Genomic DNA, 14,614 nt, shown 5'->3' with positions numbered 1-14,614 from the left:
CAAGGTACGGCACGAGATTAAAAAGACAGAAACTATTACAAAGCATACTGTGACTAAACAATAAATTACCTTACAAATTATCCATTTAACAATACTGTTCTTAATTTACTAGCTGCCCAAAAGATGGCGCAAAGTTCACGTTCTGTACAATTTTCTTCAGAACGCCAAACAGTGATACTACAAGGAAATTTCAACACTCTGAAGTTCAATTACATAAGGGGCCTACAGATGCCACTAGCTTACAATTGACTTGTTTAACACGTTACTCTGAAACAGTATTATTAGCATCTACACACACACTACGTAAAACAATAATACGGTAAATGGGCAATAATGTTCTGGTGACCAGAATACAAACAATTTTCCTTTCTTTCTGTACACAGTGAAACCCGATTTCACATTCCCGGATTTTACATTTTTCTTGCATTATACATTCAGTCTTGATGGACCCAGCATAGCAAAATGTTATACAATTTTCCTCGATTTTAAGTTTTTACAGATTGGTCCCCTGAAAAACATAAGATCCGAGGTTCCACAGTTTTCTTAATTCTTGAACCAAATAGTTCAATGAAACTTGCTTACCTCCAGTCCTGCTCTACGGCGATCTATGAAATCTGGGTCAAAGGTATCAGTTGACACTTTCTGCCAAGCATACAGTGCCTTTTTCTCGGGTAATGGCGGAATTACAACATATGGATATGTAACCTCGAGGTACATCCTAAGAACTTCAAACTCGCTGTACCTCCTCCAAAGGGTACACGTATTGCTAATTGCACCTTTCCATTTGCCGTCAGTAACTCTGAAATAGAAGTTTCACTATCACTGTATAAAAATTACAATAACTTGCATAATTAAGACACAATATCAAGACTAATTAGTGCAGCACAGGGAGTATTACATTGAATAGTTAACGAAAAGGGACAGAGGGGTCTTTGTTTATGTAACATTCGCGACACATCTGTCCACTTGCCAAGCATGTTAAGTGATCAAATTTTGATCTCTCAGACAAATTTCCCACATTCGAGTACTGGTCTGGGCACAGTAGTTCTTTGTGATTGTCCATTCATCAATTTCATCTAATCATCACTCATTATCATCATCACAATTAGTCCAAAGTGGCAGAAAAGGGATGTATGTTAACAAATATAGCAAGAAACATTCATCCACTCTTGAATTTTGAACAGTTTTTATTTTTTAGTTGAAGAATGCATGCAGTTTTATAATTTTTTAAATTAACAAATAGCTAAAGCAAGAAACATCCATCCATTCTTAAATTTTGAACAGTTTTTATTTTTTAGTTGAAGAATGCATGCAGTTTTATAATTTTTTTAAATTAACAAATAGCTAAAGCAAGAAACATCCATCCATTCTTGAATTTTGAACAGTTTTTATTTTTTAGTTGAAGAATGCATGCAGTTTTATAATTTTTTTAAATTAACAAATAGCTAAAGCAAGAAACATCCATCCATTCTTGAATTTTGAACAGTTTTTATTTTTTAGTTGAAGAATGCATGCAGTTTTATAATTTTTTTAAATTAACAAATAGCTAAAGCAAGAAACATCCATCCATTCTTGAATTTTGAACAGTTTTTATTTTTTAGTTGAAGAATGCATGCAGTTTTATAATTTTTTTAAATTAACAAATAGCTAAAGCAAGAAACATCCATCCATTCTTGAATTTTGAACAGTTTTTATTTTTTAGTTGAAGAATGCATGCAGTTTTATATTTTTTTTAAATTAACAAATAGCTAAAGCCAAGGGCGCCGACTTTCCAAAATTTCTGTGGGTGCATATCAATGGCGGTTAGATCTGTAATTAAGGATCACCAGAAAGTCTCGCACATAACTGATACCTTGCATCGCATCTTGCACTACCAAATTCAAATTATGCGCCGAACAATGAACAAATAAAACTCTCGGCTCCAACTGAGTAATCCTACTTTGTAATCCTGTTAAATGTCCACTGACATTACTCGCGCCATCATAACATTCACCACGAAAGTATTTTATGTCGAGAGATAAACGTCTTATGACATCCTGGACGACTTCAAACAATGTCATAGAACTTGTTGAAGCTACTTCATAGAAGCCCATAAACACTTCTGCAACTTGCAGATTTTCATCGACAAATCTGAAGCATATGGATATTTGTTCCTTCACTGATATGTCGGAAGTCTCATCTACAATAAGAGAAAAATATTGTGTCGCCTTAATAGATTTCACAATATTTTGCTGTACATCGCTGGATAATAAAGAGATAATTTCATTCAATATATCGGGAGAAACCCACTTATATGTAGTTCGCTTCAGCCAAGATTTCAACTCAGGAGCATCTTCTGCTCTAAGCAGCAGCAACTGATGAATATTTGATGCTTCATCGGTGTGACCCCGAATTGCTATTCATTGCTGACTTAAAAATTGGAGGGACGTTATTATCTTTAAAATCGCCTTGCGTGCATTTTTCATATCTCCTAATTTATGTGTTGAGATAAGAGATGAACATGCTTTTCACTATATTCAGTAATATCCACCTGTGATGACGACGACAAACGTATTCGAAAATATGTAAAGAAGCAATACTCAATATTGTGTTTCAGCTTTCCACACGCGTCCCGTGCCACGTTTGAAAATTGCGAAAATTTTTGCCCGGCGAAGAGCTTTTGCTCCACGCATCCGGTCAGTAGACCCTCTTCTTTGTACTAACTATTAACACGGTAACACCCCTTTTTTCTGAAAATGAGAACTTCCCAGTCTACAATCTAAGCTCCCGCGTCCTTCCAAGCCATTGTCTCTCGGAGAACAAACAAAACGATAACAATCCAGATTACATGAAAACAACTTCACTGAAATCGTAAACCACGCCCCTCTTATCTGATTGAAACAAACAAAAGAAGAAAAAATCAACTATTGAGGTAGTCAGTCACAATCAGCTTCCTTGTGTTTCGGTTTATTCTTTATTAGTGCTCAATATCGGCAAGTAGTTATTTTAAAACAATTGTTGACGAATGGAGTGGGCGTATTGTAGTGTGTCACTTGTAAGGAAACATCACAGCAAGCCGAAGAGACGGGATTCTATTCACAATAAAATATACTTCCATTGTTATTGTGGGGACTGTCTTTGACTTGGCCAGAGACAAGCAAGGTAGGGGGGAATGTGTTGCTTGGTTGCCTTTGCACAAACACATTTGAAACAATTATGTTTTAGAGGTTAGAAATTTTAACTTCCATCTCAATGTTTTAATTGCTTCTTATTTTTTGATAATGGCAAGTGAGAAATATATTTTTTTTTTTATCAAACTAAAAATCTTGTGGGTGCGGCGCACCCACAAGATTATTTATGTGGGTGCTCGAGCCCCGGAGCACCCACGTAGTCGGCGCGCATGGCTAAAGCAAGAAACATCCATCCATTCTTAAATTTTGAACAGTTTTTATTTTTTAGTTGAAGAATGCATGCAGTTTTATAATTTTTTAAATTAACAAATAGCTAAAGCAAGAAACATCCATCCATTCTTGAATTTTGAACAGTTTTTATTTCTTAGTTGAAGAATGCATGCAGTTTTATAAAATTTTTAGAGGGCAGAAAGTGGAAAACGATTTACCATTTTCTACACAATTCATTTCATGTAGTGTTACTGTGTTACTAATCTAATCACCATCACTACAACATTAACATGGATTAACATAAAACATATATACTGAACATATAACAGAAATTGATGAAAACTGTTGTCATTACAATGCTGTTATGCCTTGTGTTACACTGGCAGATGTTCAAGAAAAGAAGGTTGATGAAAATCCCAAAGAAAAATTTTGAACAAACATATTGCAATCATTACTATACACCAAAATACTTTCAGCCTATTCCCATGACACTCATGAGCTTGAGAGGCTGTTTATTTACAGTATAAAGTGTGACATAACAGGTAAATCAAGAATGAATGCATGTGTATTTAGAATATAAAAAAAGGACGTTAAAAACTGTACTTACGTATGCGAGTATGTTGTTCCTATTTTTCTTTCTGTAAAAAACTAAAAAACCTGCATGTATCACTATACAACTTGCAGGTTTTTTAGTTTTTTAACATTTTTAACATCAGAATAGGTTTATTGTGCAAGTTTTTTTAGTGAACGATGAGCTTTTTATACACCTCTAGGGCGAGGATATAATCTTTTAAATGTATCCACACCAACCCTTATTATACAGCGTGTCCACGCTAGAGGGATCAAGAAATAAATGCACGCCATTTAAAACCAGATAAGGATATTGCTGTATTTTTCATATGACAGGAAAGGGAAACTCTCAGAGATTGAGCAACACTGTTTTCAGACAGCTACACGGTCGAGCATGCGCGTCAATAGCTTTTGTCTCGAAAGAAAGCCAGGCGCCATTCAGTTGTCGATCGCGCAGTGGAAAACACGTGGACACCGCAACAGAAAGTTCAGTGCGTGTTATGGCTAGCAGAAGAGAAATCTGTTACTCGGGTTCAACGCCGTGTTCGCCGTACGTGGAATGTGGATCCACCTGGTCATAAAGTGATTCTCCAATGGGACAGAACAGTCCGAGAAACAGGTTCTTTACTACCGCAAACCGGCAAACATGCGAAAGTGTCTGTGAATGAGGCAACAATCGAACGTGTGAGAACGGCATTTGCAAGGAGTCCAAGGAAGTCTATCCGAAGAGCAAGTTCTGAACTTCAAATTCCTAGATCGACTATTCACAAGGTCTTACACAAGCGACTCCATTTGACTGCTTACAAGATCGAGCTTCATCACCACATAAAGCCAAATGATCGTCCGCTTAGGGCACATTTTGCAGCTGAAATGCTTCTGCGAATTGAAAATGACAACTCGTATCTGGACAAGATTGTTTTCTCGGATGAAGCAACCTTTCATTTATGCGGCAAAATCAATAGGCACAACTGCCGGATATGGGGTTCAGAGATTCCCCATGTTATTCAAGAACATGAGAGAGACACGCCTAAAGTGAATGTCTGGTGCGAATTGACGAGGAACTCTGTCATTGGACCATTCTTCTTCTTAGAGGCTACAGTCACAGGACATGTGTATCTGGACATGTTGCAGAACTTCGCCACAGACCAATTTCCCCCAGGATCGATTTTTCAGCAAGATGGAGCACCGGCCCATTATCATCGACAGGTGCGTGACTTCTTGGATGAACGTTTCCCCGATATGTGGATCGGAAGAGAAGGACCCCTTGCCTGGCCACTCAGGTCACCCGATTTGACCCCTTTGGATTTTTTTCTGGGGATATGTTAAGGACGTTGTTTATCAAGGAGACAGACCAAGAAATTTGCAGGAACTGAGGGGCCGCATCACAAATGCAGTAGCGCTTGTGACTCCCCAAATGCTAGAGAACACTTGGCGGGAAGTTGAATACCGTTTAGATGTGTGCAGAGCCACCAAAGGTGCACATATCGAGTTGCATTGAACATCATCTGAAACTCGGTGAGTTTTGTATCAAGTAAAAGTTTATGTTACCAATACATTCTGTTCACTAGAAATTATCACTTATTTCTCGATCCCTCTAGCGTGGACACCCTGTATTACATTTCGACGTGGTACTATGCTAAGTACCTAGTTTTTTCATACGAACCTGAAGAAGGGGATAGTTAATCTCCGAAACGTCGTTCTACAGAAAGAAAAATAGGAACAACATACTCGCATACGTAAGTACAGTTTTTTACGTCCTTTTTTTATATTCTGGAATTGTGAGTAATACGCACCAAACCTACAAAATGCTAATATGTATTTATTATGATGATGCTACCTGCAGCAAAGAAATTATATACTACATCAAGTTTACTTCTTACTTTCAGGAGAACATTTCGAAATATTAATTACACAGTTACTAAGAACTTGTCTCTATTCTTGTTGTAAAGAGTTACACAAATTTAAATAGGAACTACCATTCTTTTAATTATGTCATAAATAACAAGTAGGTATGTAAGAATAGTGGTGCGACATCTTTTGGAAGGAACTTGTCCTCACCTTTAATTTGGTTGTGGACTAAATGCTGCAATTATTTTAAATTATACTATTACAATTAATACTACTATAAAATCTCAACTTCCTTCTCCATCTTTTTCTAATATATCAAATAGTTAAGTCTTCTAATATATCAAACAGTTAAGAATAAAGCTCTGATGTCTAGCAAACAAAACAAGAGGAATTTTGTTTGCTAAAGTAATTACAATGCTGTCAGCAAATATCTAAATCATGTGTTTCACAAAAATCTATTAAAAAAGCCCACAGTTAGGAAGCGAAATTCCAGCATTACGACTTTTGCCATCTTCAATAATCTAAAGTTTAAAAAAGTTGCACAAGCACAGAAAATAACATACTTGGTCTCTATTAGGTACACTGTGAAGAAATCTCTTAAATTCAATGTTCCATTTGCCCTTTTCTCAGCCTCCGTTACACACAACTCCATGTGGTCCAGAAGAGAATCCTGGAAAAAAAATTATAACAGTTATGGCTAATCCTCCTTTACATACAACTGAATGATGTTTCTATTCATCCTCAACTCAAGCTGCAATATTTCTCCTTTCCCAATGAGGGACTCATGGGGAATAATACCTAGCATTTATATGCTAACATAAACAAATAATATAATCATGCACATTCTATGTACTTCCTCTTTGTAGCAGAAGCAGATTAAATTAAAACATAACAATTATTTAATGCCAACAAATACAAATATAAACAAAAAAAACTTTGCTCCTCTCATTATTCTTGCATGAAAGAACAACTTACACCATGGGAATTGGGAGGTAGAGGAAGAATGAGTCCCCCTGGAATCATTTGATTGTATTTTTCATTGTCAATAAAATAAATAAATTTCAGTTAATTAGTATTCTAGTTGAATAGCCAAATAGAGAAACAAGCAAGCTCAAAAAGTAGAATGTAAAATTCAGAAACAAGACTAGAATTTTATTTTTTCATATTACGCCATTAAATGTGCAGAATAAATGGTTCATCAAAGATTTTACCGATACATATTTCTTATCAGTTCATATTATTTTATATTATTTGTTATATTATCGCTAGTAGTAATTAATCACCTGATCGGCCCTGCTGACACCCATTACACATTCTTCCTTTGTCAACACAGGACACAATGAATAAGCATGTAAAAAACAGCTTTCACACACTACAGCAGTTCTTCAACTGTGGTCCGTGGACCCCTGGGGGTTCGCGAAACCCTCCCAGTGTTCCACAAAGGTTCGGAAAAATACTAAGACAACAGCATTTACTCTTTAATGCTAAGAATGAATTATGAGAGAACGAAAAATTACACATATTTATGATGTCTATTTACTGAGGTAAAAGAAAATGAAGTAGATAAGCAGAAAACGTAGACATGACTAAGCATTGCCAGTTCCCACACCAATAGCATGCATGTTTTGACTGAGAACTGCCTGGGCTGGTGCTTGTGGGGGGAAGGGAGGGGGGATGCTTGATTGTTTGGCTCAGATTGCTTCGCACGTGACTTTGCTCCACAGCGCAAACAAACAATAGCCACCTTTGCAGCTGTTCAGAATCTTGTGATGTTTGCATCCTCGGAGAGTCTTGTATTACTTCTAAGAATTTTTCTCGTCCTTTGGAGTGTGTTCTCGAAGAATGCCGCATATAAAAGGATTGCGACGTTCACATCTGAGCACTCTACGATTGTTAGCAAAGACTTCTCAGTAATCGCGAGTTGTTTCTGTTCGGGCCCTTGCATATTGTTGAGCAACGGTAAAGTTACTTCTCAATATTTCCACGGTGAATTTTATGCTTGTGACTTCTGACCTAAGATGGACCACTGGCTGAATTTGAAATGAAAGTGCAGATTCCGTAGAGTTCGAAGCAATATGTACCTACCAGTCTTCTTAGAAAGTGCCGCCGTTATAGCAAGGAATATCTGTCCATGGGTTTCACGTGTTCCGGCCCAGAAGACAAGCAACTTCCACAGTGTGTGTTACGGTATGTTATGACGCATTGTCCAATGAAGCCATGAAACCATCAAAACTGTGAAGGCATCTTGAAACTAAACACGACGAGCATTGACTTTTTTTGAAGTAAGGGGCAATAGCTTCGCGAAAGCAAGAAAATTGTAAAAAGGTCTACAAGTGAGTGCAACAACGAGAATGCCGTGAGGACTCACACAATTGATGAAGAACTTGTATTACCAGCTGCAAAAATCATGGTTTCTGCATTGATCAGTGAAAAAGCTGCCAAAGATCTCTCTTTGATACTGTTGTCAAACGATACCGTTAAGAAGCAAATCATCAGTTTATCCGAAAATATTACGGAGCAGTTATTAGAAAGAGTTTGCATGTCCCCCTATTTCCCTTTGCAACTGGATGAAAGCACAGACATTACAAACACAGCAATGCTGATGTGCTACGTTAGGATGAACATCTCAAAAGTGTGTACGAGGACTTACTTTTCATCTCCAATTTGATGCACACTACAGCTGAAGAAGTATACGCCAGCTTAAACGCGATTATAATATCTCATAATATGGACCGGTTGAAATGCGTTGGAGTTAGCACAGATGGTGAATGAGTAATGTCGGGAAGGCTTACTGGACTTGCAGCACGAATAAAAGAAATCAGCCGTCGGCAACATGGTTCCATTGCTGCTTACACAGAGATGCACTAGTGGCCAAGAAGATACCAGAAGAGCTTCAACAGACTTTAAATAAATCAGTGAAAATTGTCAATTTCATAAAAAGCAAGTCACTGAATTCAAGACTTTTTGAGCAGCTCTGCAAAGAAATGGACAGTGAATATCATCAACTTTTGCTTCACTGTGAAGTAAAGGTAAAGTTTTGTCTCCATTCTGGGAATTGAGAGACAAAATAAGAATATTTCTCTTGGATAAGCAATTTCATCTGAGCGTTTGTTTGAATGATTTTTCCTGGTTAGTCAAGTTAGCATACTTAACAGATATTTTCATCCACTTAAATAGTCCGAACTTAAGTCTTCAAGGAGAAAATGTAACCGTCTTTTTAGTTGAACACAAGATCCAAGCAATGATCAAAAAATTGGAGTTGTGGCATCAGCGTATACTGAATGGAAAATATGAGAAGACCTTTCCAAACTTCTCAAATTTTCTTCGTTCCACGGAAGAAGAGTTGTCAGATAACGACAAGTCACTCTTGGCACAACATTTGAAACACTTGCAGCAGTTGTTCAGAGAATATTTTCCTGTGCCTGATGCAAGCAAAAATTGGACCAGGGATCCATTTTCAGTTAGCGTGCATGAAGTAGAAGGGCTTACAGAAGCAGAAGAAGACCAACTCATGGAGGTAACAACGGACGGTGCTCTGAAAATGCAGTTCAAAGAAAAGACACTTGCAAACTTTTGGGCTTACTTACAGGATGATTTTCCTGGACTATCAAAGAAGGCCATGAAAGTAGTATTAATGCCTTTCGTAACAACCTACTTTTGTGAAAAACCATTCTCTGCTCTCATCTATCTTAAAAACAAGTACAGAAACCGTTTGGAAAATGCAGAATCAGAACTTAAGATTCAGGATTCTACCATTAAGCCCGATATATCACGACTTGTCATTGAAATGCAGCATCATCCCTCTCACAGGAAATAAGATTAACAAATAGTGATGTGTCATCTCTTGTTAGTTAGTATTCATTATTAATACAAAATTGTATTTTATACTTTTGATTAATTGAATGTAATTACTACAATTAACATTACAATAAAATGCAAATAAAAATAAAATGTGTGCGTTGATTTAATTTTTCCTTTTTAAAATGGTGAAAATCAGTGATGAAGCACTAGAAATAAATATGTATGATGCAAATTCCGGGCTTTAAACTTTGAGTTAATTTTTGGGGGTCCGTGAGGGCGAGTGATCTCTGAAGGGGATCCGCAGTCTAGGAAAGTTAAAGAACCTCTGCACTAGCACATAACAGTGATACATATGATCTAATACACATTATGTTATATATTACATTAAAAATAAAATAATATAAACTTTCACAGGACATAAAAACAAATTGCAGACCTATAACAACAGACACCTGGCAACTAAAAATTGATTCAAGACAGACAAAATTACTGTCGTAGTCAACATCTGCTTTGTAATTTCTTTTCCTCAATGTAAATTTTACTTTAAAGAATTAGCAACCAAATGCAGGACAAATGTGCACCCTGTAAAAACTTTTCGTAACACTTTACTATACTGGAGATGGATTTCTTCAAATTTACAGGAAAAAGAACTTACGCAAATTATTTTGTGTAGCGTTGGTGAAATTCGGGAATGTAGTTTAGATCTATTTTTATGCGAATGCATGTGGTTTTCTATGAAAATCTATTTCCGACGTGCTATTGCTGCTGCCGCCATTTGCTTTCTGCACGTCATTGAGAAAAACCGATGTTGTCCGTATATGCTAAATTGAACGAAAGGAGTGCTAATGGAACCTAACCTAACCTCGTAGGCATACCTTGTCCCCGTGATGGTTCGTGGGGCTATCATGAATTTTTGGGCTAGCGTCAATGGTTTCTGGGGATACCCGTGGATGGTTTGTGGGGCTAATGTCAATGGTTTTTGGGGCTAACGTCAATGGTTTAATAATTACTCTTTATGTCAAAAATGCAACTTTTTTTTGGTGAAAAAATTTTGTGGAATGTTTTTAATTTTTTTTTAAATTTAGGTATTTTTCGTTACAAATTCATTATTTCACCTAAAAAAATGTTCTGCAACGCAGAATAGTACGTTAGCAATGTATAAAATTGCGAAATAAATCATTGATAGGTGTCTCCGGTATAGTAAAGTAGTACCAAACTTTTACATAGCATTAGAACAGATCATGAAATACCGCACAATCCTACGAAAACAGGATTCCTAGCAAACTTATCCACAACCCAAAATACATTATTTCTAGGAGAAAAGTGTAAATTTTTGGTAAGTTATCCTCTCTCTCTCACACACACACATTAGAATTGTTTATCTTGGTAAAAAATTACATGGGTATACTGGATCAGAACGCAGAACATGACAAGGTTTTGCAGGGGGAATATATGCTTTAAATTGATGTAAACCATACAAAAAATACTTATTACTGGTTTGAAAGTGAAAATCAACATAAATGATAGTTGAGGCACAGGACACTAATCGATATGGTGAAACTATGTTCATTTTATGTACTGATCTTGTCTTTTAGCTAGACGACAAGAACAATTGGTTCATTAAGTATTGTTAATTCAGGTTTTTGAAAGTCATAACACAAACAATTTCAATCTTTCAACGATTCTAACAAAAATATGATCGGTTGTATAAATGAAAATTGTACGGTTAGTTTGAAGGGGGTCAATCATTCGGTGTATTAAAACTATACAAGAATTTTCAAATGTTCGAGTAACATTTACATAAGTATTCTTTGACATCTTACTGTCACTGACCAAAAACCAGTCCATGAATTAATACATGTTACCCTTATCCCATGACAACGTTGTACTGTATTATCCCCGAGATTCCTGCATTCTTCTGTATTACCTTTCCTGTACTCTCCACTTCAGAGGACTCAACATTTGCATTGTCTTTCTCCAATGATTTTTCCAAAACTTCATTATTGTCATCCATGTTGCTCTGTATGTCTGCCAGACAGTGCGAAATGCAAGGGACAGTAACATTGATAAAAAATTCACTCTTAAACTTTGGAGAAGATGTTGCTTTTTCTTTTTATAAACTTAATTTACAGTCCTTTTCTGTTTTCTTCCTTGGCTTAATTAACTAATGAAACATAGATATGTAGTGATTTCAAGATTCAAGTAGATTTAGAAGTAATCATCATGCTACTCCCGCAAAAAAATACCTATTTTACCCATTTTCCAACACTCTGTATCGACATCATGTGTGGAGAAATATTAATGTTTAGTAGATATGTTGGAGAACAACGTTAGACTTTCCATTCTAAAATAAATATAAAATATAATGAGTTTTCATTTTACACGTCATTTTGTAGCGCGGTGCTGGGCAATTAGTGAGATCCTAGTGCGTGCGGCTTCTGTGCAAAAGTAATGGCGGGCGACGGAGAAATGAAGTACTGTGACCAAAACAACACAAGTATTAATAATATTGACACTTACAGAAAACTAGTGAGAACTTACTTAGATTTGGTAAGTGATTATTCTGACGTAAATATTTTAAAGCTCCACTGGTTAATGTTTCGTAACTAACAAGAATCATTTCTTCATTAGCCACTAATATTCGTTCCTTTTTGCTACGACTTTATCGAATAGAAAAAATGCTCATAACTAGAACCACTTCATGTATAAAGATCGGAACCTCCATAGGTTTTTGTCTTCTGTAAACCAGGAACTTTTTTTTCTCTGAGGATAACCTTAACCAATAACTATTGGACAACAGTACAAGCGGGGGCTAGACTGCACAATCGACCCTTGTGTTTTACAGTTTGAAAGTAAAAAAAAAAATTGTGTGCTAATAGTACTATTTAACACTTCGAATTGCCACTGTGGATTTCTCAATTTGATTTACATTTCTATGAAATAGCCTAGGTCAATTACCCTAGGGGCAGAGCCCGGAATCGGGGGGCAATTAATACTACTTTTTTTTTTCCACTTCCTTCCTCACCTTAAATTTTACATTTCTGGAATCCTTGATTCATACCCTTTCCAACGATCTATCAAACATATTTCTATTAAGAAGGGTCGATTCGACATCCTTACCCAAGTGGGTAATTATCTTTGTGTTCAAGCCAGTTTTTGAACAGCAAGGATAATACAGTATATACAAGGGCGACTCAAATGAAAGTGAGCCAAGACGATGTTAGGCGGAAAACAAATTTGTGTCAGAAATACGCACCCACCTTTAGGAAACTTTCCCAATGTACAGAGCATTCCCTGACATTCGCTATGAGACTCGGCGGCAAGTGGCCCGGCGTCAGCGCTTATATTTCCCGGTGAATGGGGTCCGCGACAGTCGCTCTCCCTGCCTTCGCTCTCTTTCTGTAACTGCCTCCGGTACGTCTGCATCCAAAGCAAATCTGCGACCTTTCAGCTTCCTCTGTAGTTCAACAAGCACATGCAAATCACTTGCCAAAAGGTCAGACTAAGGTGCAGCAGGGTTTCCCAATTGAACTTTGCTACAGTTGACACAGTCACATTATCTCTATGTGGCTTAGCATTGTCCTGCAACAAGAGTACGCAAGATGAATGGCCAAAGTTCCTTTTGTTTAATTTGCTACTCGTACTTTTTTTATATGGTTCGATTTGTGTCTATTAACACATACTGTGGAGTTTTAGCATTTACTTTCTGCGTGTTTTTCACTTCCATATACTCTATATAATTCTTTACTTGCCATCAGCCATTCATTTACTATTGTCTTAGTTACAAGTATGACTCATCACATGTAAGTGAAGCACCTAATCGTTTTTCATTCCCTGAAACAAGTGCAGAATGATTTCATGGTCAGGTTAGGCTTGTTAGGTTTAAATCTCTTAGCATAAATACACGGTAACACTTTACTATACCGGAGACTGATTTCTTCAAATTTACAGGAGAAAGTACTTACGCAAATCATTTTCTGTGGCGTTGTTGATGTTCGGGAATGTAGTTTTGATCCATTTTATTGCGAATGCTTGTGGTTTTCTACGAAAATCTATTTCCGACGCGCTATTGCTGCTGCTGCCATTTGCTTTCTGCATGAGAGCACAATACGCGATATTGCTGCTGCTACAAGCCGATGTTGTCCGTATATGCTAAATTGAAGGAAAGGAGTGCTAATGGAACCTAACCTAACAGGCCTAACCTAACCTAGTAGGCATACCTCGTCTCCATGATGGTTCGTGAGGCTATCGTGAATTTTTGGGGCTACCCGTAGATGGTTTGTGGGAAATAAGGAACAACAGTAAGTACGTTAATGTAAGAAATAGACATAATTTTCGTCAGAAATTCATTATTTCACCTAAAGAAATGTTCCGCAATGCAGAATAGTACGTTAGCAATGTAAAAATTTGTGAAATAAATCATTGATAGGTGTCTCCGGTATAGTAAAGTAGTACCAAATACACTATATTTAGCATAACAACGGACCTAACGTCAAAAGACAAAACATGTAGTAAGGATGTCGAATCGACCCTTCTTGATAGAAATATGTTTGATACATCGTTGGAAAGGGAATGAATGAAGGATTCCAGAAGAGTCCCTTTGAATGAAAACATGAAAAAGTATGAGTGAAAACATGATTTTTAAAAAAGTTGAATTCTAGTGGAAATTTGCATATATATTCCCATTGAAACCAAAGTTTGACCTGGCAATACTGTGTGTTTACAACATGGATTAGGTTCAAGGAAACCAGCTATGGCAAGTAATGTAGTAGTATTTTTTTTTATTATTTTATAGAAACGTAACTTCAAATTGAGAAATGCACAGTGGCAATTCGAAGTGTTAAATACATACTATTAGCACACAATATTTTTTTTTACTTTCAAATGGTAAAACACAAGGGTCAATTGTGCAGTCTAGCCAAACACGGTGCTTGACCAAGAAGGTGTTTGGCATACATGCGATAAGTGAAACCCCGGGAAAAGTGGATAATGGTAGTAGAATACCTCATCAGTGT

The 14,614-nt window shown here is 36.7% G+C and overlaps 2 protein-coding genes across 2 annotated transcripts in view; one reads left to right on the top strand and one right to left on the bottom strand.

Moving 5' to 3' along the window:
* The window catches only part of LOC145978292 (sorting nexin-4-like), a 34,110-nt gene extending 22,484 nt beyond the window's left edge, over window positions 1-11,626 (bottom strand). The window contains exons 1-3 of the mRNA XM_083110823.1: window positions 11,527-11,626; window positions 6,362-6,468; window positions 583-799 (exon numbers count right to left, since the gene is read on the bottom strand). Of these exons, the coding sequence (XP_082966949.1) occupies window positions 583-799; window positions 6,362-6,468; window positions 11,527-11,613 (411 nt within the window). The 5' untranslated portion in view covers window positions 11,614-11,626. The remainder of the gene's footprint in view (window positions 1-582; window positions 800-6,361; window positions 6,469-11,526) is intronic.
* Window positions 11,627-12,038: 412 nt separating this feature from the next.
* Cdc16 (cell division cycle protein 16) overlaps window positions 12,039-14,614 on the top strand; it is a 30,609-nt gene continuing 28,033 nt past the window's right edge. Inside the window, exon 1 of the mRNA XM_083110453.1 lies at window positions 12,039-12,149. Coding sequence (XP_082966579.1) covers window positions 12,051-12,149 — 99 coding nt within the window. The 5' untranslated portion in view covers window positions 12,039-12,050. The remainder of the gene's footprint in view (window positions 12,150-14,614) is intronic.

The sequence above is a fragment of the Lepisma saccharinum genome, chromosome 24 (assembly GCF_977018435.1).
Source record: "Lepisma saccharinum chromosome 24, izLepSacc3.1, whole genome shotgun sequence".
Classification (NCBI taxonomy): domain Eukaryota; kingdom Metazoa; phylum Arthropoda; class Insecta; order Zygentoma; family Lepismatidae; genus Lepisma; species Lepisma saccharinum.
The sequence above is the reverse complement of the archived record's forward strand: the minus strand, read 5'-3'. Positions and strand labels throughout refer to the sequence as shown.